Consider the following 25,223-nt stretch of genomic DNA (forward strand, 5'->3'; position numbering starts at 1 on the left):
GGGGAGAAAAAAAAAAAGCAAAAGAAATACCACTGAGCTGAGTAGAACACTGACTAGATAAAGTTTCTCAATATGTTTACGTTATGAGCACTTATATAACTCTTATGCAATTGAAAGTTTCTTAATACATATACCTGACTCTGCTAGTGTAGCCCACTTGAGAACACATGCTCTCGCCTAACCTTTGCTCAGGGAGCTTCTAATACAAATCTTCACAGCACTACTACCTGCCAACTTATACTTGTTAACTGTAAAGAGTTCACTGTGATACCGCTATATTGAAACCGTTGATTTGACTTGTTGCATCTGACGGCTTACTGTTGTACAACGCTTATTCACGTCTGAGCTAAGCCTCTGCGTAGGCAAACACATTCCAATCGTCATAAATGTAATGTACTTGACTTTATGCTACGCTTACAAAATAAAAAAACATTTAAAACAAAAAAATGCATCACAATTTGTGTTTGAGTTACGAGAGCTGCACTTTAACACCTGAATAACCATTTGCACTTGGTTGGAGTTACTCGTATAGATAATTAGCAGCACTTGATGTTAAGACCAGCAGGAGGCACTACATATATTTAAACCCTTATTTTTCTACAAGCCAATGTCTTCTTGCCATATTTAGCAAATTTATAAAATAAAAATTGTAATTACCCGGTGCTTAATCCAGCAATATAATATATGCATTAAAAATAGGATAGCACCCCACCCAAGGATTTCTTTAAAAAAATAAAACAACTTATATTTAGTGTCGATATTTCAAAATCATAAAAAAATTCAAGATTTTTTTATGAATCTAAAAAGTTGATGCTAAATAAGTTACGATTTCATTTTTGACCAAATCCTTGAGTTCTATCCTATTTTCTATGTATGAGTGTGTGTGTCTAGCATGTAAGCTCATCAAGCAGGGCCCTCAACCCCCTCTGTTCCTGTACGTCCAGTGGTCTGATCTCAATTATGTGTCTGTTAGTCCACCTATTGTACAGCGCTACGGAATTTGTTGGCGCTATATAAATAATAAAATAATAATAATTATATATATATATATATATATATATATATATGTAAAATTTCATATTTGCTTAGAGCAGGTTATATTCATGCTTTCTTTATAATCCATTGTCGATTTATTGGAAAAGCAGGTAATGGCAAACATATTATTCTTTTGTATACTCTGTGAAATGCTGATAAAAGTGTCAAAATCCATACTTTGGAAAGACTCCATTGGGAGTCGAAATGTTGCAATGTTCCACACGTTCTAATGAAGGTGCCTGAAGACATTGGAGTGCCTGGACCATTTTTCTAATACTGGTTGTTCTGGCCCTGGGTTCAGCTAAGCACACTGTCTTTAGTGAATTGAGTGTGGTTCCTTTCCATTTTTGCAATATTTTGGAGAGTGGCTCGAAGCTCCATTGCCACTCAGGGAGTGGAGGTCGCTTTTGGTCCAAGGAGATGTGGTTATGGTACATTATTTTTCACAGAAATTAATCCCTAATGGGACTAAACCATAATGGACCCAGGACCATTTCTTAGACCCTTATGGGGGCCATAACATGTTATACAAGTGCACAGCAGCCCTTATGGGACTATCGTATATTTAATAAAAGGTCCAGATAACTAGGTATCTTATGGTGGACATTATTTATAGGGTTTAGATCATCTACTGGCCAAGAATCATCCAACAGCCCATAGGGTTGGTAAAGATGAGATGCCACTCCCCAGGCCTATCTTGTTTCTTTGTGGGTTTCCAGAAAACCACACTATCTATAGGAAGAGACCCAAGAGCTCTAAGTGAGTGAATAGATTTGATATGGAGTCCTTACACTCTGGTCAGAACTAACTGGCCCACCAGGCTCAAGTTGAGTTGAATGAGTTGTGTATTTGTATTCTTTTCAAATATAGTAATACTAAAAAGTTACACATTAGGATAAAGCCCTGATACTTATGTTATGACTATTACTCAACTAACTGGTACTTATTTAGCAACCTCAGAAAAACTAGGGTATCAATTTACCCTGCTTGGAATCAAATCTGCGGTGTCAACAGGTAGTAAAGATGATGTAACTCGAGCACTAACCACTGAAATATCTAAGAAAAAAATTATATATTAATCAGCATTGTTTCTTTTTCATAACTTACAGTAACAGGTCAAAAAAATTGCATAAACGGTAATTTTTACATGTGTCATGTGAGCTGTGCAAATATTGCCATAATTAACAAAAGAAACTCTAAAAAAAAAAAAAAAAAAAAGAAACGTTACATAGATATATATTCTATATAAATATATGAAAACGAAAAATGTATTCTTCATAATTCTTCCAGGTCAGTTAAATCCACAGCAACTTTAATAAACAATGTGTTGTCTTTGAGGTAGCAGCCATTTTTGGGGTTCTCCAGTTGGGGGTGAGACACAAATCGTGGACAACCGGAGGCAATGTTCATCTCGCCTTCTGGCCTCTTGAAGCTGCTGCTGTTTGGATCTGCTTTGAAAACATCAACTATATGGTTTCTCTTCCCGCTTTGATCAAGCAGCATCATTGTCACCTTTTGTTTGAAAGGCCAGGGCAGGAGAGAGTCGAACTCTCCTTTCATCACCACAAAGTACAAAGATAAATACCCTCCTTTTCCTGACCCATCCCCGTTTAGATATGCCCTTGCGCATAGACGGTAACCGCACCGGCTGGTGTAAAAGTGATGGCTGTAAATGGAAACAATGCGACCCTCAATAGCTTCCTTTTTCTTTCGCTCATAGTCTGTGATTTTCCAGATAAGTCTGCCGTTGTAGGAGGAGCCTTCCAAAAGCTTGAACCTCTCCTCATTTATGTTCAGCTGTGTCTTCTGGATATTTATCTGCATGTCGTGTTTGCCTGACTGGCTCTCCAGGTTATCTGAAGGACATAAAGTGGGACTTGGTTACGGATACGTGTTGTTCTTAACATGAGAATGACAAAAATGCATTTGATGGGACCCCAGAGTCGGAGACATAGGGGAGTGGGGAAAAAGTTAATTACCCAGACATTATCTGGTGAATGGCTCAAACTTGAGTAATTTAATGATACTCAGAAAAATGTATCTAAAAAAAAATAAATAAAAAAAAAGAGGTAATCTGAACACTGAAATTAAACCAAAAATAAAGTTTGTACTAAATCTGTGTTTGCAATATAATGTAGCAGGAATGTGGAACTGCACTCAAACCCATTTGAAATGTATCCAGGTGCACCAGACCAGTCCCAGTACCAGGAACCAAGTTTGATGAGGAAAAATAGAATAGAAATCCAGGCACTCTCAGGATACAAAAGGCACATTTATTGAACCCACTGCAATGTTTCGACCTACACGGTCTTTGTCAAGCTTGACAAAGACCGTGTAGGTCGAAACGTTGCAGTGGGTTCAATAAATTTGCCTTTTTGTATCCTGAGAGTGCCTGGATTTCTCTTCTTTAAATCTGTGTTTCCGACATTGATAATAACCCATCGCAATACGGTAGATACAAATATTGGGCATTTGATGGATTCCTGGCACATTTCTCATGGAGCAAGCAAAACCTTAAAGGGTTACTCCAACTACCATGGCCACTTCTCTGGTTGGAAGTGGTCATGGTGCTTCGAGCGTGTATGTGCAGCGTTTTTGCTGCCAGAGATGTAACTCCATCCCTGATACGGTCATTGGGGTGACATTAGCTAGCCCAGAACAAGAGTTACAGGCTGGCTTATATCAGTTCTGTGCATGTTTTGCATCTGTCATAAGTGACAGACAGCCAATGGTAGCACAGCCCTCCTCCATGCTGCCCATAACATCCCCTCAGCATGCCGTCCCTGACATCTGTCCCCTTCTAGCTAGTGGGAGTGACATCAGTAGAGAAAAATTGAAATGAGGGAGAACTTGGCTTTGGGGCTGGACTGGAGGTTAGTTTTAAGGGGACGAGTATAGGAACAATGTGATCTTAAAACACAGTTTTTGGTTGGAGTAACCCTTTAATAAAATTCTCAATTGCTCATCAGTTTTAAGAAAATATTATTCATGAACAAGATACCATACATACTCAGATCTGAATTTTCACTCAACAATAGATAGTGGGTGAGTGGAAATTTTCATGATAGATAAAGCTTGCCAGACAACCTCTTGTAGATTATGTTTTCCATGACGATCTCTGACAAATTTTTTTTTTTTTTTTTAGCTTTCACAGCTGGAGGGCCAAAGCTTACTCGGTTTCAGTAAGAACATGTATGGAACATACCTAAGCGACTTTTATAGCTTTCCATGGAGATTAGTTTCTGGTTGGTGCATTCCAGGGTCTCAATCAATGGTCTTAGATCCAGTCGGCTCTGCTCCTGGCTAACCAGCTGCACCACTTCTAGCACCTGGTTCTCCAGCCATGCAACTTTGTCAATGTAAGTAGCAAGAGTCTAATAGCAAAATATATTAAAATAGCAAAAGTGAAATTTGCGTTAAAAAAATGTGTAAAGAAAGAAAAAAAAAAATTAAAAAGTACCTTAATCCATTGGGAGTTGGTGGTTTGTTTTTACTAAAGTTAAAAGGAAGACAATCTGCACCCAGTGTCTGTATAAGAATGTCCTATATAGTGTGTAACTATTATGACGGGTCTCTATTCTGACTGGTGTCTGCAACACTGGCTATTAAAGCTGGTATAGTCCGAGTCCGACCCACAGCTGGGTGCTGGAAAACTACCCACAAGAGTTTGCTATTAAAGTCTGACTCTGAATTAGCAAATTTCATCCAAATCACAAACAATGAGATATCTTTTCAAAATGAAGGAACTTAATTTTTTCACTGGGGGCTTGTCCATGGGGGCATTAAGGGCAGCGCCCCACTAGAAAATTGTCAAAATAATAAAAAAATATATATATATTGCCACTGGTAAGATAGTGAACGTTTACGGACGTTATTTCACTATGGGAAAGTGTTAACTTGTTGGTAATTTCCCTATAAATGGTAAACACACACCATGCAGCACTGCAGTGCTATCATTTCTGCCCCCTTTCTTATACTACAACACAGACTGATACACTGATAATAAATGTACAGTGCTATAGAATTTGTTGGCAGTTTATAAATATTAATTATGACTGGATAAGCTGTTAATGGCAATTGGGCATGTGTAGAATTTAGGTCGTTTTTTAAATCTGCCCATTCAGAGCTCACCTCGAACATGCCCTGTATGCCCCAAGAGGTGATTTTTGGAGTGCCATATTTAACCCCTAGAAGGGCGTTTAAATTGGATGTGTATATAATTCAAAAGTCTTAAAATGTCATTGAAAACGACTACTTATAAGTCAGCCGAGAGTTAGTGCGCTGAGCTTGTAATGCAAAGGTAGTGATTTTAATTCCTGAATGGGGAAATGTTTTTCTACCCATTCTATGCACATCAGATTCAGGGGTTGTGATTTCTATGGATCTCCGGAGGTGACATGATGTGAAAGCAATTTTTTTTTTTAAATGGTGGCATGCTGTAATATCTGGTGAAATAAATCAGAAAAGGGTCAGCGCTCATAATAAGAGAAAGATAATTATTATCTACCTATATAAACCCCTATTAGCCAGGTTTGAAATTCTATCTTATTTGAAAAAGCCCCAGTGGCGAAACACGTAACGGTAATTTTGTATGTGTATTTCATTAAAAAAAAAAAGTTTTTTTGGGTCACGATCTTCTGCCAATCATCTTTTACAATACACAATTTGATGTTGGAATTTTTACCTGGTTTTTACCTTACTTATCGTGTGACTACAAGTATATCCAAGGTGGGGATCATACCACCAATGCTGATATAGTGCAGTTGGTCTGCACTACACGTTTAAGCACATTTTTATTTACATTCATTTTAGAATATTTTATCTACTGAGAGCACTATCAGTTGTTTTTTTATATACACCTTTCCTAAGTGTTGGACACCACCCCTTTGGAGGACTACTACCACATATCCCATAAGCAGGGATTATACCGCTGTACGCCCTTCACATTTGAGCTGGCTATAGCTCTTTTAAATGTGAGTTGATTATATATATTTCTTTTTCACTCATATTGGTCAATGCATACTATACTATTGGTTTCCCTCGCTTTTTGTATTTTATACAAGGGGAACAGTTGGACTACTAGAAGCATTGAGGATATTACACCTAAACAAGCCTCTTACAAAGACATTTATTTTTGAAGTGAGAGTTTAATATTTTTTTGTACTATTTATCTGTGATTCTAATCAGTACCCCAGTCCCACTTTTAAGTGAGACCTCCTATATTGCACTTTGTTTGCGTGTTTCTTATCTCTCTGTTGTCACAAGACTGTGTTTTCCTGTGACAACATCGGGTTATCTCTGTTATTCACGAGAATGTGTTGTCACAAGCTCATTGTGTTATCTGTTGATATATTTGTAAGTACATTGTGTTAACATATCTGGTGCAGCCCTTCCTCATTGTTTTTTAATGCGTTACTATCTCATGAATACGATTTAGCAGATCGTCTCCATAAAACAGTTAGTGCGTACTCACGGTTTAATTCATGTGTGGGCACCATATAGCTGACTTGTGTGCACAATCTATTATATAATGCACACAAGGTAACTATATCCTGGGCAGCAAGGATGGGACTTCCTATTAGCACCTACATCTCTGCCTGCAGCCTCGGGTGGCTCCAGTGATTTGTATCTCCTCCCTGCGGTCTTTAATTGTGGAATCCTGCCTCTCCTTTCACACACAGCTCCTATCACAAACCTCATTGTAATTCAATGCATTAAATAGCAGAATTAGAAGGACAGGTGCGGGAGCAGAAAGAGGAAGGTGCTAGTCACTGGAAAGGTTGGGTTCAGGAAATTGCAAAGAGCCGGGGAGGATACAACTCTAGAGGAGGCAGAGGCAGCAGGGAGGTAGGTGCTAATAAGAGGTACAGGCCCCATTGCCCACAACATAGTTATTTCATGGGCACAATTTAGTAGATCGTGCCTATGAGTCAATTACATCATGCCCGCAAATTAGTTAAACCGTCAACACGTGTTAACTATCTTGTGGGCACGACATACTAAATCGATAATACTCTGCAGAGAGTGATGGTACTTTATAAATAAAGTAAAATAATATAAATTATTGTAATTGTGAATATTCAAGGTGTTCTTTTCATACAGGGCCGCACAGGATGAGGCATTTAGGTAGGTCTTGAAAAGAACAGTTTGGTCTGGGAATCATATTTTACCTATTTGTTCATGAGTGGCTTGTTTACTAAACCGTGAATAATGGTGATTCGAAAATTCAATTGAATTCAATTCACCCCAAATTGCTTTTAGTAAGTTTGTAAGTTTGTCTCACCTGTGTGCTGGAGAGATTGACCCCATTCGCACCATGTGCAAATTGTTTACATTCTTTTTCACACCTTTTAACCGTCTCAAACAGCTTCTGGATTTTATTTTCTTTTAATTCCAAATATTGTTTTAAATCCTGCATCTGGGAAAACACACATAAAAAAAAAAAAAAAGGATGAGCGCAGTGTATATTTAGCTACCACAGCGGCCGTGCTGAAAAGATAAGTGGAAAAAAATATGTAAAAGACCGAATAACTGGAGTGAGACTGTACAAGGAAATGGTTGTGGTTTTGTACGTTTGGGAGTTAAAAAAAATAAAATAAAATAAAGAATTAACTATAATAAAGACACATTTTATATGAGTTTATAAAAATGTAACCCCAAGGAAAATAGCTTGCAGTGGCATGCCCATTCTCCTTAAGGGGAAAAGTCCAATATATATGTACACCCCTCACATTTCTGCAAAAAAAAATTGTTATATCTTTTCATGTGACAACACTGAAGAAATGACACTTTGCTACAATGTAAAGTAGTAAGTGTACAGCCGGTATAACAGGGTAATTTATACCCTCAAAATAACTCAACACACAGCCATTAATGTCTAAACCGTTGACAACAAAAGTGAGTACAGCCCTACCGGAAAATGTCCAAATTGGGCCCAATTAGCCATTTGTAGGGTGGGCCAAAACCTGACAGGTAAATAACTTATTTGTTAGTAGTTATTTTTTCTTTTTGCAGGTACATATTATAACAAAGTCTTGTGAGATTTATCATGGGTAATTTCATGTAGGAACAAGTAAAAATACTTGAAGTATTAAGTAGTGGAATTTTATCTACAAAATGGCAAGTCCATTATTTTGAAGCAAAAAGGAAAATTGCCCTTATGAATGCTGTTCCAGTACCCATATAGCCAGGGCCACAGTCTACTTCCTGAGATAACTGTTGGTGTCGGTGAGTGTATCATTTTGAGAAATTCCCCGATTAATTGGAAGCCACGTTTTCCAGATCTTTCAGCTCCCGATTACATCCTATGGGGACATCTCACGGAGCGGGCGTACGTGAACAAACTGCACACACCTAATCAGCTCAAAGAGAATATCCGTGCAGAAATTAGAGGGCTAGAGCCTAATTTAGAGCCTTAAACTAATGTTATGAACAATGCAATTGAAAGAGCCTAACTTTTCCAGGAGGCAAATAGTTTTAAATGTATTTATTTTTAATTGAGCTATATTTGCCTAGTTAGTACTGTGTGCTAAGCAGTGCAGCTTAGTGGGGAAAATACACTTCTATTAGATACACTTACAAAATAGTTTGTGTGGGTAACTCTGCTTCCTGTTACCTTTGATGGCATTTCCTGCCGACTCCACAACAAATTCACTTAATTTTCACACCCAGAATTTAGACACTTTAAAAAAAATGTATTTATTGATTTTTCATTTATAAAGCTTGTTTTTTTTTTATCCTGCAGACCCAAAATATTTAGTGCACATTCTCAGATTTAATCAATTAATCACCCAACTTGTATCATTTTTTTTTCTAATGTGAGTTTGGAAAATGTTTTGTAAGTCACACGTGTAGTAGCACTATGTGACATGTTCCAGCATGGAAAATGACTAACAGAGGCTGTATTACGCAGAGACCAACAGGAATCAGATGCAAATATTGATGTGCCTGTTATTACAACCCATAATTTAAACTAGTTAACTCAACCAAACATTTGCATGTGATTGAGTGATGAATGATTTATGCAGATCTACATAAATGTATCTTACTTAGCTAATATTAATGCTTCCAATATTCTAATATTTGTTTTTATTTTATATGAATAGGATTTTCCTTATGAGTTTTCCCCACTGTAGTCCCCTTTAAATGGACACTATAGTCACCAGTACAACTACAGCTTATTGTAGTTGCTCTGGTGAGTATAGTCAGTCCCTGTAGGCCTTTTAATGTAAACACTGCCTAGGGACACCTCTAGTGGCCACTCCTCAGAGCAGCACTGACGTTCACTGTCTCCACGCATGGCATGGAGACACTGAACTTTCCTCATAGAGATGAATTGATTCAATGCATCTCTATGAGGAGATGCTGATTGGCCAGGGCAGCGTTTGGCTCTGCCCTACCTCATTGGCTGAGATCATCAGAATTGACAGTCTCAGCCAATCCAATGTTTCCCTACGGGAAAGCATGGTCAATTTGCTGAGATCATTAATTCTTATAATCTCAGCTAACAAGGCAGGGCAGAGCCAAACATGAGTAAATTCTAACTACAGGTAAGGAGGGGTCACCCAACTTAATGGTGGTTTTAGAACAGTAGTGTCAGGAATACACGTTTGTGTTCCTGACACTACAGTGGCCCTTCAAGAGTTCAATTTGTAGCCATGTTTTGTCCCTTTGTTATAAGGACATATAGATGTATCAGAATCATCTCTGGTTACATTGTTGCTAACAATACCAAGTCTGATGGCAATTTGTCCCAGAAGTGGGTAATCAGAAAATAAAAGTGCAGTAAGTACACATAATTAAATTCACATTCAATAGGCAAGCCTAGGCAATTTCCTTCTACACAGAGATCATATTGTCCTGTGATATGCTAAATATACACACAACTAAACATACAAATTGTCACATACCTGTTGCTCAAGTTGCATATTTCTATTTAAAACACAGAGCATGTGCTCTCTGAGAAAGGCATCTTCGTGGCTCTTTATTTGAACTCTTTTTACCTTAAAAAAAATAAAACCAAATATGGACAATTACTGTAGGATCAAAGGGTTCCTGTCAAGCCCCAAAGTACTTATAGTCTTTTCAAAGAGCATCCAATTTAGTGTATATATATATTGTGCTAACAGATTCGCAGAAAATACACAGATTGGAAGAAAATGTATTTAAAAATAGGTCTTTCTCCAACCTCTCAGTCAAATCGTCAGCATCCATTCTATGCCAAATAAGTGACCGATAAGAGAGAACAGAAATGGCTGCTGTAGTTGCTATGGAAACTCCCTAACTGATGATGGCACTAGCTTGGGGTGTACCTTTAAGGTAATTTTGCTCTGAAAATATCATAGCTAAAAAGTCAATAACTTAATTATATAATCTGTTTATTGACATTTTTGTAAATATTTTATTATATATTTTCATGTGACAACACTGAAGAAATGACACTCTGTTATAATGTAAAGTAGTAAGTGTACAGCCTGTATAACAGGGTAATTTGCTGTCCCCTCAAAATAACTCAACACACAGCCATTAATGTCTAAACTGTTGGCAACAAAAGTGAGTACACCCCTAAGTGGAAATGTCCAAATTGGGCCCAATTAGCCATTTTCCCTCCCCGGTGTCATGTGACTCATTAACATTACAAGGTCTCAGGTGTGTTAAATTTGGTGTTATCGCTCTCACACTCTCTCATACTGGTCACTGAAAGTTCAACATGGCACCTCATGGCAAAGAACTCTCTGAGGAAATGAAAAAAATGAATTGTTGCTCTACATAAAGATGGCCTAGGCTATAAGAAGATTGCAAAGACCCTGAAACTGGGCAAGACCATACAGCGGTTTCACAGGAGGGGTTCCACTCAGAACAGGCCTCGCCATGTTCGACCAAAGAAGTTGAGTGCATGTCCTCAGCATCATATCCAGAGGTTATCTTTGGGAAATAGACTTATGAGTGCTGCCAGCATTGCTGCAGAGGTTAAAGGGGTGGGGTGTCAGTCTGTCAATGCTCAGACCATACGCCGCACACTGCATCAAATTGGTCTGCATGGCTGTCATCCCAGAAGGAAGCCTCTTCTGAAGATGATGCAGATTAAAGCTGACAACAAGCAGACTAAGGACATGGATTACTGGAACTATGTCCTGTGATCTGATGAGACCAAAATAAACTTATTTGGTTCAGATGGTGTCAAGCGTGTGTGGCGGCAACCAGGTGAGCAGTACAAAGACAAGTGTGTCTTGCCTACAGTCAAGCATGGTAGTGGGAGTGTCATGGTCTGGGCCTGCATGACTGCTGCCGGCACTGGGTAGCTACAGTTCATTGAGGAAACCATGAATGCCAACATTTACTGTGACATACTGAAGCAGAGCATGATCCCCTTCCTTCTGAGACTGGGCCGCAGGGCTGTATTCGAACATTATTACGACCCCAAACACTCCTCCAAGACAACCACTGCCTTGCTAAAGAAGCTGAAGGTAAAGGTGATGGACTGGCCAAGCATGTCTCCAGACCTAAACCCTATTGAGCATCTGTGGGGCATCCTCAAACGGAAGGTGGGGGAGCGCAAGTTCTCTAACATCCACCAGCTCCGTGATGTCATCATGGAGAAGTGGAAGAGGACTCCAGTGGCAACCTGTGAAGCTCTGGTATACTCCATGTCCATGAGGGTTCAGGCAGTGCTGGAAAATAATTGTGGCCACACAAAATATTGACACTTTGGGACCAATTTGGACATTTCCAATTAGGGGTGTACTCACTTTTGTTGCCAACGGTTTAGAAATTAATGGCTGTGTGTTGAGTTATTTTGAGGGTACAGCAAATTTACCCTGTTATACAGGCTGAACACTTACTACTTTACATTGTAGCAGAGTGTCATTTCTTCAGTGTTGTCACATGAAAAGATATAATAAAATATTTACAGAAATGTGAGGGGTGTACTCACCTTGTGAGATACTGTATAAGACATGATAGTACATTTTATATCATAGAACTGCACAGCCCTGGCTGATATGAAGTATAGATTGCACATTGAACTTGAATAAGTACTTAGCTCCATAGCCCTGTGATCAAACTTGTTTAGCACCAAACACAAGCAATGTATCACATCTTTGCTGGATTTATATTAGCTGGTATATTTGATTATGAAATCCTTTACTGTTACTGGATTGTCTGTCAAACGCTCCATGTATTTTCATGCTTGAGGTCAGTCATTTCCCCCTTGTTCAACCTCAAATCAAACAGGACCTACGAGAGTTCCTCTTTATCCACTAATTAGATTCTAGAAAAACACAATTATATGACCCCCACACTAAGAGAGAGATGGGGATATGCCATGACATATGAATGTCCCCTTCTCTATACCCATAAAAAAAATGCTGCTTATTCAGTTTGATCCTGCCTGCTCCCCTGAATTTCTCCTAACAGTCATCGTCACTGATCTTTTGTTTTATGATAAGCAGCTGCTAAAATTAACAATAATAAAAGCACTAATATCACTCTGCCCCCACCACCAACTGTAGAGACCCAGAGAAAAAGAGCCCCACTGTCTGCGGTCTGAGGAGACTGGTCTGCCGTCTCTCCACATTTTCAAATGAAGGTGGCTGCTAATGCTGCGGTCTGAGGGGGGAACTGGCACAGCTCTTGTCCCTCTCCCTGTATTCACAGGGAGCATTGGAGCTGCTGTACTGGGCTGGACAATAAACAGCCACCGCCCTCCCAGAGAAGAATGTAATGGGAGGGTGGCTGAGGCTGCTAGGGGGCTTCACTACCCATCACAGCGGAGCAGGGAAGCGGCATGTGCTTGGAGCCTTTTTGTTGGCTGCTGTCAGGAGTTACAACACACTATCGCCACCAGAGTAAATGTGTGTGTTTTGTGTGTTTCAAACAGCGTGTGTCAGTCTGCATATGTATGTGTATATGTTTCTGTCGGGTTGTGTGTGACAGTGCACATGTGTGTATGTGTCTGACAGTGTGTGTTACTGGCAGTGTGTGTGACAGAGTGTGTGTGTCTGTCTGCATGCACATGTTTGTATGTGTCTGGCATAAACGTGTAAATGTGTGCATGTATCAGTGTGTACATGTGTGTGCATGTATCAGTGTGTATATGTGTGTGCATGTGTTAGTGTGTGTGTGTCCAAAGAAGTAACATGGCTGCAATGAGGGTGATATGGTATGAGCAATGTAACAATATATATTATAATGAACAATGTGTATATATTTTTTTACAACACTGTTTCCTTGCCTGTGACTTCATTATTGGTAAACGATTTTTTGAAAGTTTGTTTTGTCCAACCAAATGTTTGTTTTTGTTTCCATTAGATAATGTGTTCTTTATGCATACTAAAAAAAGAAAAATACATTTAAACATTATTTCCCAGGACACCCAAAATACTTGGAGATATTTTTTTTGTAAACTTCTTGGTAGTGAAGTTGCTAATCCTTTAATCTTTTTACTGTAGCTAACTCGCACCCTTACCACATTTGGAAAAATCTTTTTCTGCAAAATAAATTAAGGGAAATCTGCACGGTACGAGGGGAAGTCCCACGGTTTGTTTTTTATTTGTTTTGAAAACCTCTGTGTGTTGCACATTTTTCAGTTTTCAAACAGCACATTTCATTTGTGACCTGAGTTTAAAAAGATCACTCTACCGCTGTCTATGAAACATGCCGCGCATGTGCATTAGCGCTCCCCATAGGAAAGCATTGAAAAAGATTTTTAATGCTTTCCTATGGGGAAATGAGCGACGCTGGAGGTCCTCACACAGCGTGAGGACGTCCAGCAACGCTCTAGCAAGGAAAATCCTTGCTAGAAATCAGGAAGTGACCTCTAGTGGCTGTCTAGTAGACAGCCACTGGAGGTGGAGTTAACCCTGCAAGGTAATTATTGCAGTTTATAGAAAACTGCAATAATTACAGTTGCAGGGTTAGGAGTAGTGGGAGTTGGCACCCAGACCACTCCAATGGGCAGAAGTGGTCTGGGTGCCTGGAGTGTCCCTTTTAATGACATATTTGTTTTATATATGTCTATAATTACCCTTTATATTTAATTCTCAGAGAATGGACCATCCCCTGTGACATCCTCCTTAACTATACAACGATAATGTGAACATCGTATATTTTCAAATTAACGATAAAAAAAACACAACTTAAATATTTATAAATTGACATAATTAATACCATCCACAATATCATGCAATTACATTTTATTCCATCTTACAAAATGGTTTTAAATGCGGATATATATCTATATATAACTTCTGTGTTATATTGAAAGCAGATTACATATTCAACTACAAAAAACAACAAAAAAGTCCCAGCCCCTGACGAAGGAGTCTCGTACTCCGAAACGCGCGTCGGGTTTTAGCAGGATATCCCTACACCTCACTTGAGCACTCACGATGCACTTAAGGGAATCCTTACCTCACTCATTTTTTGTTTGTTTTTTGTAGTTGAATATGTAATCTTCTTTATCTGGAGTAGGATTAGAGCATGTTATAGGGACATTACTTTAAGTGCCAGCCATAACATAGAACACCCACAAAGGTGTTTCAAGGAGATTGCAGGGAATTAGAAAAGTGGTGCCTTTAGCAGCATTGTCCTTTAGACTAGATCAACCGCTGTCCATTGGCCATCACTCCCAGTGACTTATATATGCGAAGGGAGGTTTTGATGTATATTCTCCATTGTTCCCTCTATCTACCTGCTTATCCATCATAGATGGACTGAAGGGATTTATTTAATCTTATCTTTCCCATATATCTTTGTCTCTAGGTTGACTGCATGGACAGGGCTTTATTATCATTTTTGTATAGTTCGAATATTGAGAACGACCATGTATTGCCATCTAACTGTTATTGAGACAGTCTCATAGATGTATATAGGGATTGCAAGCACTATTTAGAGTACACTGAGGCAACTGTATCATTTCAGCAATATAGTCAATAAAGTTAAAGTGTCACATTAGTTTCGCTATGATACATTGTTGCACAGTTCAACCATTTATTGTGCTCTTTTTTGATACGTACAATCCTCCCTCCAATCCTCTCCATATAAGCTTATAGGTATAAGATTTTTGTCCAAACTGTGTGTTCGTCACATTGATACCAGTTTATTGGAAGTACTCCTTAAAGGGGAACTACCCGATTATAGCATGTTTTGTAACACAATAGAATACTGCAATCTCTCTACGTAAGACTGGGGGCAGGCACTACATTCATTTTATTTTATATTTAATTACTTTATTCTGGTGGAAGACTTAGTGAGGGTTATCAAATCAAATTTAATATTTAAGGGCAAAATAGCTGAACATGAAAAATTCTCTCAGTGCGCTATACCTTCCATTCCCCTACTCTGGCCTTAAATTTGAAATTCACTTCAAATTCAGTTTGAAATCTCACTTTAATAGGAGTAAGTTTAAAAGGTGATTATACACCCATTTTAGTTAGATATATTTTATGAATGTTATGCGCAATATGTGTATCCCATTGTGCTGTTTTGCTATAATTCTGATGGGAATGTTAATAAATAAATGGGATTGGTGAAGGTCGTACTTACATAGGGGTTTTTACACTAAACTGTGATTTGTAGTAACCGTAAAACCAAAATACAAATTGTAGGTTACAATAACCGATTTGGAACAATTCCCCAGCACAGACATAGTATCTGCTTGGCTAGTAGCCTAAACATTGCAAAGTGTTTTTTTAATTCTATACAGTTTGACATCTAGTGAATTCAACTCATTGTATTTATTCTGTTATGCTGAATGTGTTTAACGCATCTCGCTGCGACCCAATCACTGCAGGAGATCAGTGTGTTGCAATATAGATAGATTTTAAACACTGATACTTGTTTCGTTTTTGTTATTTTTTAAATATAGTTGAATGTTATTGGAGTACTCTACTAACATACACATTAATGTATAGCTGTATTAAACAAATTCAAATAAAATAAATACTTGCAACTCCAGACATTAAACTACCCAACTGAGTGTTCTGTGTTTGTTCGCTCAAATCAGAAATCCGAAAAAAAAAATTAATTAACCCTTTCCTATAGCAACATAACGTGTTCATTGCTCTGCTGTGTAAAAAATACTAGGTTTTCAGCTAAACCTACTAGTTGTGTTTCTATAAAAGGGCTTTATGACACCTGCTTATTTTTTGATATAATTCTTTTTTTTTTTTTTTTTTAATTCTTTATTTTATTGAGGCATGAGATTATGGTGGTACAGAAAGAGTTATACAGGTTAGGGTCATCATAACAGAGTACAGAAATCTCCTAGGATTATAAACCTAATTTTATATTTTATTAACAAGCTTAAACCATTGTGTTGATGCTATGCTACATACTTGTAATACTGCAAGCCATCAGTGTAATAGATATGCCAATGACTGGAATTGTCTGGCTAAACATGTAGTATAGTACAATATAAGCTTCACATGCCAGTATCTGGGTTTCACAGGCTAGGAAGTCCAGCAGAGATTTGCTTAGGTAGGCTAGGTATATTGCTATTGCTAAGGACTATCACCAAAGGGCCTCCATTATTCGATTTAGTAGATAGGGCAAAAAAAAAAAAAAAAGTCACAGGCAATATATAAAATATAAAAACGAATGCCACGTCAAAAATACTGTGGCTGCAGGCCTGTGCTGAGTGTCCCGATCAGCCCACCCCTGTTCTAGTCGGTCCATAGCCCCATAGTGGAACCTGAAGACTGGGAGCTGCTTTGGTCATCTGTTTGCAGGGCAGTACAGTCTCTAGGTGAAGTATTCTCCGGGGTGCTGTGGGCGTACAGTGGGAGCTCCTTGTTTGGTCGCATCCTGAATGGCTGCCGTGGCGGGGCTGCTCATGCTCGGATCCTCCAGCCCGGGTTGTAGCAGGGTGCACTTTCCTGCATCCTCGGGTCCCTCTTCCATACTTGGGGGACCGTGGGCCCTCCGGATGCTCCTTTGAGTGTGTGGACAGTGGGTCAGATTCTGTTCCGGTGTGCTTCCCTGCCCAGAAGGAGATTTGTTGTTCCGAGCGGGTAAGTGGGATCTCTGTGAGGCATGCTGGGATAAACAGGAACTTTTGCCTTGTGCTCGCTTCGCGGTGGCCATTTTGTGCCCTCCTCGTGGTTGTGGTGAAGGGTGAATCCCACAGCTGATTTCGGCTTGAGTTTACAGGCGTCTTTCCAGCCTGCGCCAGAATGCTGCGAAGATTTTCAGCTTGGTCAGTGGGGCCTGTGTTTGGCTCCTTCGTGCTCTCTCCGGGTTGCTTGAGCGCCATTATAGCCGCTGTCCCAGGGGCATTCCGAAACCGTTGGGTGTCAGGCTGTATTGCGGGGGTAATCGCCCCTAGCGAGGACCGGGATATCCCCCGCCGGTCCAGAGGGGGGGTGGGTTGCAGGGTTGTGTAGATTGTTCACTTGCGAGCGTGTCCTGTGCCAGGGGATCGGCCGCCTCCCCCAGGCTCCAGGCTCCGCTCCGAAGTAGGCCTCATGGCCGGTGCAGGTATTTTTCGGTGCGAGTCAGGTATCATTGTGTGCCCTGTATGCTCATGTTTCGTTCTCCGGGCTCAGTTTGCTATTGACCCCAATAGTTTGTGCAGGATTGGTGTTTTTGTGCCCTCTATTGCAGGAGCCCTCAGAAAACTCAACCGGCCATCTTGGCTGTCAGACCCGCCCCCTATATAATTTTAATTATTTAATTTAAGGTAAAACTTCCTCTTTACGGTGACTTTAATAATCTGTCAATCTTACCATATTTCCTGGCATGGATGGGGTGGGGTGCTTATCTGTGAAACTGAACTTCATTATATGCTTTTTGTGTTTGTTTTGCAAAAAACTTTCAAAAAATGATTATATATTTTTTAAAATGATCAAAATAAAGAATGATACATGAGTAATGCTTTCTTTTTTTAGCTCATCTAAATAAACCTCACCTTGCATTAGAGGGTAATACTGAGCCACGGGGACGCCAAACATTTAAAATTACGGTCATTCAAGTAATGATGACTAACCCCCCCCTCCAGTAAGGGATGTGACCACAAAAACACCAGACGGGGAGTCTTGAGTGAGTTATTTAAATTCACAGTTATACATCTCAACAATTAGAATGCCCCCTCTTACTCGTCTTCATGCATTTTTAGAATATCAGTTTTAAAATTTGTGAAAAAGGGGAAAACAACTATTGAGAGTGACAATGTCCATTTAACAAGTTTTACAGCAGTAACATTTGCTTCTTATAATCTATGTTTAACCCAATCATTTTTTAACACTTTAAATGCCAAATGTTTCAGTAATTATTCTTTACTAATTGGTGATGTAGACATTTAAATATTCTGCCTATTTAGAATTTTTGCCTCTATAGAGTCATGTTGTTTTTAATTCAGTAGGACTTTCCATTTTGGAAGAGGATCCATAAAGAACAGATTGTTATGATGGCATAGACTGTAATTCTTTTTTTTACCTGTACATCTCCAATTACTGAGAGAAGCTAATTTTTAGTTGCATCGATGTGGGAGGTAAATATAACATCATTCAAAAGGAGACAAGGATAATTCAAACGATAAAGATAATTCAAATCGGAAACTGTGTACCTTAAAAAGTAAGAGGTAGCTGCCAAGTGTTCTCATACTGTTAAAAGGTCACAGAACGTCAGAAACAAAATTTGGCATTTCCTAATTAGCCGCCCACCTCTCCCCCATTTAGAATCCTTAGCAAAGAGCGAGACTGTAGGTGGCCAATAGAAAAGTAACAAATATGTCACAGATCAGTCCACCTGTATCCTGCTGCTTCAGCATTCATCACATTGACAGCAGCAGTGTTAATAGTTTGCAGTGTTACTGAATGGGAGATTCTTATTAGATAAAAATGCTGTTTTTGACACTTTTGTAACACCAGTTACAGACTCTGATCACTCTCTGAGAACTGATCAGATTGAGGAGTGTTAAGATGGAATTAATATCTGTGCCCCAATCGCTCAAACAATTTAGTGCTTAGGATGTGGTTGGGGGAAGGAGGGAGGTTAGAGCTTTGTGGTCTTTCAGCATCAGTGATCACTGTGAACGGAGTCTGTAACCAACGCTGTTTCAGCACTTCAAGCGCTCTGACAACCCCCAGAAATCGGAGTATTCCATAAAGATGGAATCTTTGTGAAATATTTACATTGACTGGAATTTTTCTGAAATTCAACAATATCATAAAAAAAATGAAGGAAAGGTGGAGATACCGCTGTCCAGTTTTATCAATTACCTCAGCCGTCACTAGAGACAGCTGTGGGAAAAAAAGACATTGTCTTGTCGATTGCGAGACAATATCTTTGGAGACTCTTGCAGGATCCACCACAGACATCAGTTTTGTACTCACGCGCATGTACCAGAGTACAACACTGACATGGACCCTTGATTAATGTAGCGCGTGGAGTTCTAAATAAGATGGCGGCACCCGTGGGGGACAGCATCAGGTAAGTATAACTCACCTCTCCTGCACATCATGTGCAATGTCACCATCAGGGGTGTTTGCAAAAGATGACAGTGTCCCTTTAACAGATCTTTCCATTTCAGTGAGACAGCAGCTACATTGTAACAGTCTGGCTGAGAGTTTTAATCTGTTGCGTGTGATTAACATTGTAGCCCTGAATGTAACGCTGTAACTGTTTCATACTAGTGTCCTCATTGCTACCAATTCACCAATTGTAGTGAAGTAATGTATAAAATACCTTGACATCACAGCCATAGTTTGCAAACGAACAATCTTGTTCCGCTTCGGGACACAGAGAGAGGTGATCTTCAAGCTGTAATTATTGACAACAACAACAAAAAGTGTTAATTGCACATTTTGGGGTAAAGGGCGGAGTCAGTTAAAAACAGAAAGTCTATTTCAGTCTCTAGTATAAAAAAAACTAAAAATCGAATTCAGTTTTTAGCATAAACTAATCACATATTCTACTGAGATAAATATGTAAAGCAAAGGTTACCTGATCCCTGGGACATGCCTGAAGGCAGTTGTTAGGACACGCAACTGGGTACATAGGGCAAAACTGCTTAACGTGAATCTGGGGGAGAAAAAAAAAATTACAAAAATCAAACGTTTGCAGGGAAAATAAGCCGAATATGCTCCCAGCACATTATTACTGCAGTAAAACATATTAACAACAGTTTTGTTTATAAAGCCGATATTTTCTGCAGAGCTGAGAAACTGTTACATAAAACATGCAGTTTAACCACAATAAAACTAGATACAGCTGTACTGCTAAAAGTTCTAGGACACCGTGCTGCCAACTTGTCATCTAAGGAAAGTAGTCAAACCATTTTGAATGGTTACACACTTACCTGCTGGGTACCTAGAATCTAGCTTCCTATTCTGATTTAGCCATAGCAGTATTGCATTTCCACATTAACATAGCTATATTAAATTCTATGTATCTCTATTTACAGAGTGAGATGGCTCTTGAGATTACAATCTAAATGAGATATGATGAGCGAAATAAAAAGTTGGACGAAGTTACAGAAAGTAAACGGATATATATATTTAAACCGTGCTGTCTTCTAACAGCCAAAGCAACAACATAAAGAGTTAGCAAGACATGCTGGCCGATACTGCTAATCAATCCATATACCCCAGGAATATTACCGAACACGTCTAAGTAATATTACATTCAGAGGCGCTTAACATTTATAAAATTAAAACCAGGCCTTCTCTAAACACTACACCCATACCGCCAAACAGCAGAGTAATTTGCAGAGCTGCCTTGATATAGCGATATACACACTACTATCATTACTGTTACTGTATAGATAAATGTGCATCACTTGAATATTTAGCCACTGGTTCTTTTGGATCAAAACCCATGCTATGGTTTAAAAAAAGCTCTGTTTGTGTGTGTTTAAAACAGCGTCAGTCGCTAAAGGTACCTGCCGATATGCAGGGTTAAGTCTGAAACACAAGGTCTGTCTGTGCTCATTTGCATGTCAAGCTAGGAATTCTGGGATAGTTGTGGAAGCATGATTTCTCTGAGCTTCTTCCCAAAGTCCAACAGTAGTTTTTCTCTCTACACCACATTGTGGATATATATATTTATTTATATATTTTTTTGTGTTTGTGTGTTTGTAACTGCTATCAGCAGTAAAATGCGCGGCACTGGTTACATTGACGTTTCACCTCTAATAACTAGAGTAACCTATATCCCGAGACTTTCTATGGTCCCCACCCTGAGTGCTGGATTTACAATGAAACCATAGGTCTCCTTCATGGGAAGTTGCCATTTTGTACGTGTAAGAATGTGAAGATATTTTTGCAATGATTATAATGTATCTGTTTGTATCTTGGTTTTACCTTCAGGTTCACAGATGCCATGCTTTGCTTGCAGTATGGGCACAATTCCTCTCTTAATTTACATTGAGTGTCTAGATGGCCCTTTAAATCCCTTCGAGGCATTGTGTCATGGCATCCTGCGTTGATGCATTGGATGGGCTCGTACATGCACTGGCCAAGATGATCCTGCATATACAAAGTATAATAATATCCACTTAAACTCAGCTCTTTTCTTCTTTGAGGGAAACCCTACACGCAAATATATACATATACTCACAAAATTACACACACAAGCAAATCATTCATTTCTAAAAAAAAAAATAAAAAAATATTTTTTTCTGTATTGTATAGTAAACAAAGACTAATAACCTCACTGGAAGTGGACTTCCCCCATAAAACCCCATCTGCACCGAAGTAAAACTGAAATAATGAAAGATAAAGTATAAGTTCTAATATATTTTTAGGGGCTTTAAATAGGATTAAACAAGATGTACAACTGATGTTATCATTATTAACTGTGAGCTAGCTCTTTTCTTCCATATTTCATTTACTATAACCACGTTTTGGGGTTTGGTGAGAGTTTTAATGGACCTACGTAGGCTGGATAGCTCCCTAGTCAAAATTCTATGAGATCATTATTTTATTATGGTCAAGCCCACAGAATCTGACCTTATAGCCTTACCAAACAAAATGAGTTATAATCATTTACTTGATCGGCAGAAAAGTCTTGTTCAGTCCTGTGGGACACATTAAACTAACTGTAAATATGTAGTAGAAACTGTTTTATGTAGCCAGACAAATTATGTGTTGTATCAGAGAGGTTGCATGAGTTTATCCACTTGACAAAAATGTCTGTGATGTGGAAAAAAAAAAACCTGTTGTATTAATATTGTGAGAGAATTGTTCCTGTCCGCCCGCACCTCCCACACCTCCCCTCTCTGTCAGCTTCCCGTAAGATACAGGGCTCAATTTAAGATCCTGGTACTAGTTTACAAATCTCTACACAATGCTGCTCCAACCAACCTATCCTCACTAATACACAAATATGTCCTGTCTAGAACGCTACGTTCTGCCGGATACCTACATATAACGTCTGTTCTTACACCTACCTCTAATGCTCGCCTTAAAGACTTCTCTAGAGCTGCACCAGTCCTATGGAACTCCCTTTCCCTCTATGTTAGACTTTCACCCAGTCTCCACTCCTTCAAAAAATCTTTGAAAACTTACTTCTTTAGGAAAGCGTATCAATTAAACTGTGAACAGCTTGCTCTCCTCTTGCACCCCGATTCCTCTCCTGCAACTGTCATCAAAACACTAAGCCCTCAGTGAACACTATCCTAGAAACCTACTTTTCTACCCTACCCTTACCTTTTGTGTCACTATACCCCACTACCTCTAGCATATACACTCATTGAGCAGGGCCCCTAATCCAACTCATCTGGTTACAATTACGTGTCCGTACGTCCACCCATTGTACAGCGCTGCGGAATCTGTTGGTGCAATATAAATAATAATAATGATTGTGATTGGCACACTCTCTTCCATACCTGGTATCTTCCCAGCGTTACATTGACATCACAATCAGGTGTGTTCTTGCAAAAGACTTGTAGATTCAGGACTTCTCTTTTACAGCAATTGTCTTTGAAAACCTGAGAATGTATTTGCACATCAAGGTAAGTGCGGCGGCTTTAGTGCTAAATCAGTATTTAACAAAAAATAAATTAGAGTAGAATATCAAGCAGGAAGCCGAACATTTTGTTAAATGGAAATAAAACCTATTTTTTGATGACTAATTTATGTGCCTACATTAAAGGGACACTGTAGACACTGTAACTGCAACATCTCATTGAATTGGTTATAGTGCTTGGATTTCCTTAATATGTTCACTCCTGATAAACTATTTTCGAGCAGTTTAACCTGGTCAAACCAGCCCCCTACTTGAGGTATGGCTCGGAAAGAGATCACGCACTTCCTTCTTGCCATATTAATTCATAGCGGCAATGGGCGCTGTGATAGAATGAAAGCAGTCAGCTGGGGCTCTCAGCCAATCACAGCCACCCACTGCTGCTTAGGCGAATGTTACCTTATAAACCCAACCATCACAGTGTGGACTGGCTGCAGGAGACTCTCTTTTAGCAATAAAACATTAAAAACTGTTTAGGAAGGCTGGCGCCAGGGGACTCCAGATACTATAACCACATTATTGAGATGAAACAGTAACAGAGTTTACAGCATTCTTTAACAGAAGTTCTGATCACTAGTTGTGGTGCCTACAATCACTACTAACCGGAGTTGGCGAACTCCAGGCAGCATAACGTGAGCAAAGTTCACTCAACAGTTTGTCTATTTACTGAAGAGAGAGACACAAAAAGATTTATTAATTACAAGTGAATTTTAAATTATGCCAAACTAGCCAAGCTTAGAACACAGCAGATTGGATAATTATTGCAATTTGTTAACTGTGAGCTAAAATGTCAAATTCTAAATATAGTAAAGTAAATAAATAAATATCAATACAATTTTGAAATTCATTTTTGAATTCCCCACATAAATATGAATAACCCTGCAAGAACTATTACTACTACCAAGGCAGTCGACTCATTATCTTATCTGGGCAGGTGCTTCTCTGCCAAAGGCAGGTGCAATAACCCTATTGAAAGGAAAACTCCAAGTACCATAACCACTATAGTGTGCTGAAGCAGTTATGGTGCCAGGATCGTCCTGCTGCCCCCTCCCCCATTTATATTAGAACAGTTTAACTTACCTGGGGTCCATTGGACACCACTCACCACCAAGCAAGCCAGGAGAGCTGAAGCTCCTGCTTAGGAGGATCCGATGGCTCTCCTGAGCTAAGCCCGGCAAAGCAACATTGGCTGAGAGCGTCATCTGATCATACTAAACCAATAAAGCAAGCCCTGCACTGCTGGTCTTAGCTCAGACACAGAGTATTTGGCTCTACTGAAGGCTGTAGTGAAGTCATGGAGTGACGTCGGGCGGACAGCAGGTGAAATGTGAAACTGTTCTAAAACGGTTTTACTGCTTACAATGGGAAGGCACCGGGGCACTCCTGCTACCATAACCACTGCAGTATACAGCGTTGAAAACCCCCAGCTGTAATGGCCAAATATACAATTGATATAGGACGGAGGGATATTAAGTTTATCTTACCTCCTTTGGATTAATGATTTCCTTATCAATCGGGCACTCTGGCGTTTCATATAGTTCACTACACACAAAACAAAAACAAATGGAAAGTGCACATTAATTTGGAATGTGATATGCATTAAATATCCTACACGCTATTTACCAGTTAAAAGAACACTCCAAGCACCATAACCACTACATTGATGTGTTGCTATGCATATTTTGCTATGAAAAGGTGACAGTCTTGTGTCACAGACAGTAGAATAATAGTCATTGCACAGTTAACTTACACACAGACACACATGAAATTACAACCCAAGCCAGGAAGCTGTAGGCGCAATGCATCGTCATGATGCTAAAGCTAACATGCACACGGAATCATTGATCTGCACTAAGACTGAGAACTGGTGGTTCAAATGCTTGATGTGAGGATGTTCCAACAGCAATGGGAAGCTTTCTGTAGAAAACAAATTGAATTACTTGCTGTTTAGAGGATATTCTGAAATCATTTCACAAGGTGTAACAAACCCTTAGACTTTGTAGAATAGCATAGGACCATGCCTATAAGACCCCTCCTGTACTAGCAATACCCCTTCAGGTAAAACTGATGTTTTATAGGTGGTTACTTTGTAGCTACCTATTTAATGTCTATTTATGAAGTTTCTCTCTCCCAGCCCAATATTTGCGTTTTATTTTTTTGGGCAAAAAACTACAGCTAGATTAAGACTTTTTTGTTTAGTAGATCTTAAAGAAATGGAATTAAAT

The 25,223-nt window shown here is 39.2% G+C and overlaps 1 protein-coding gene across 1 annotated transcript in view; it reads right to left on the minus strand.

Moving 5' to 3' along the window:
• Positions 1-2,310: 2,310 nt before the first annotated feature.
• TRAF5 (TNF receptor associated factor 5) overlaps positions 2,311-25,223 on the minus strand; it is a 36,405-nt gene continuing 13,492 nt past the window's right edge. Inside the window, exons 3-11 of the mRNA XM_063441452.1 lie at positions 24,483-24,540; positions 22,862-22,963; positions 21,336-21,500; positions 19,978-20,055; positions 19,720-19,794; positions 9,945-10,037; positions 7,319-7,453; positions 4,241-4,409; positions 2,311-2,891 (exon numbers count right to left, since the gene is read on the minus strand). Of these exons, the coding sequence (XP_063297522.1) occupies positions 2,311-2,891; positions 4,241-4,409; positions 7,319-7,453; positions 9,945-10,037; positions 19,720-19,794; positions 19,978-20,055; positions 21,336-21,500; positions 22,862-22,963; positions 24,483-24,540 (1,456 nt within the window). The remainder of the gene's footprint in view (positions 2,892-4,240; positions 4,410-7,318; positions 7,454-9,944; positions 10,038-19,719; positions 19,795-19,977; positions 20,056-21,335; positions 21,501-22,861; positions 22,964-24,482; positions 24,541-25,223) is intronic.

The sequence above is a fragment of the Pelobates fuscus genome, chromosome 2 (assembly GCF_036172605.1).
Source record: "Pelobates fuscus isolate aPelFus1 chromosome 2, aPelFus1.pri, whole genome shotgun sequence".
Classification (NCBI taxonomy): Eukaryota; Metazoa; Chordata; class Amphibia; order Anura; family Pelobatidae; genus Pelobates; species Pelobates fuscus.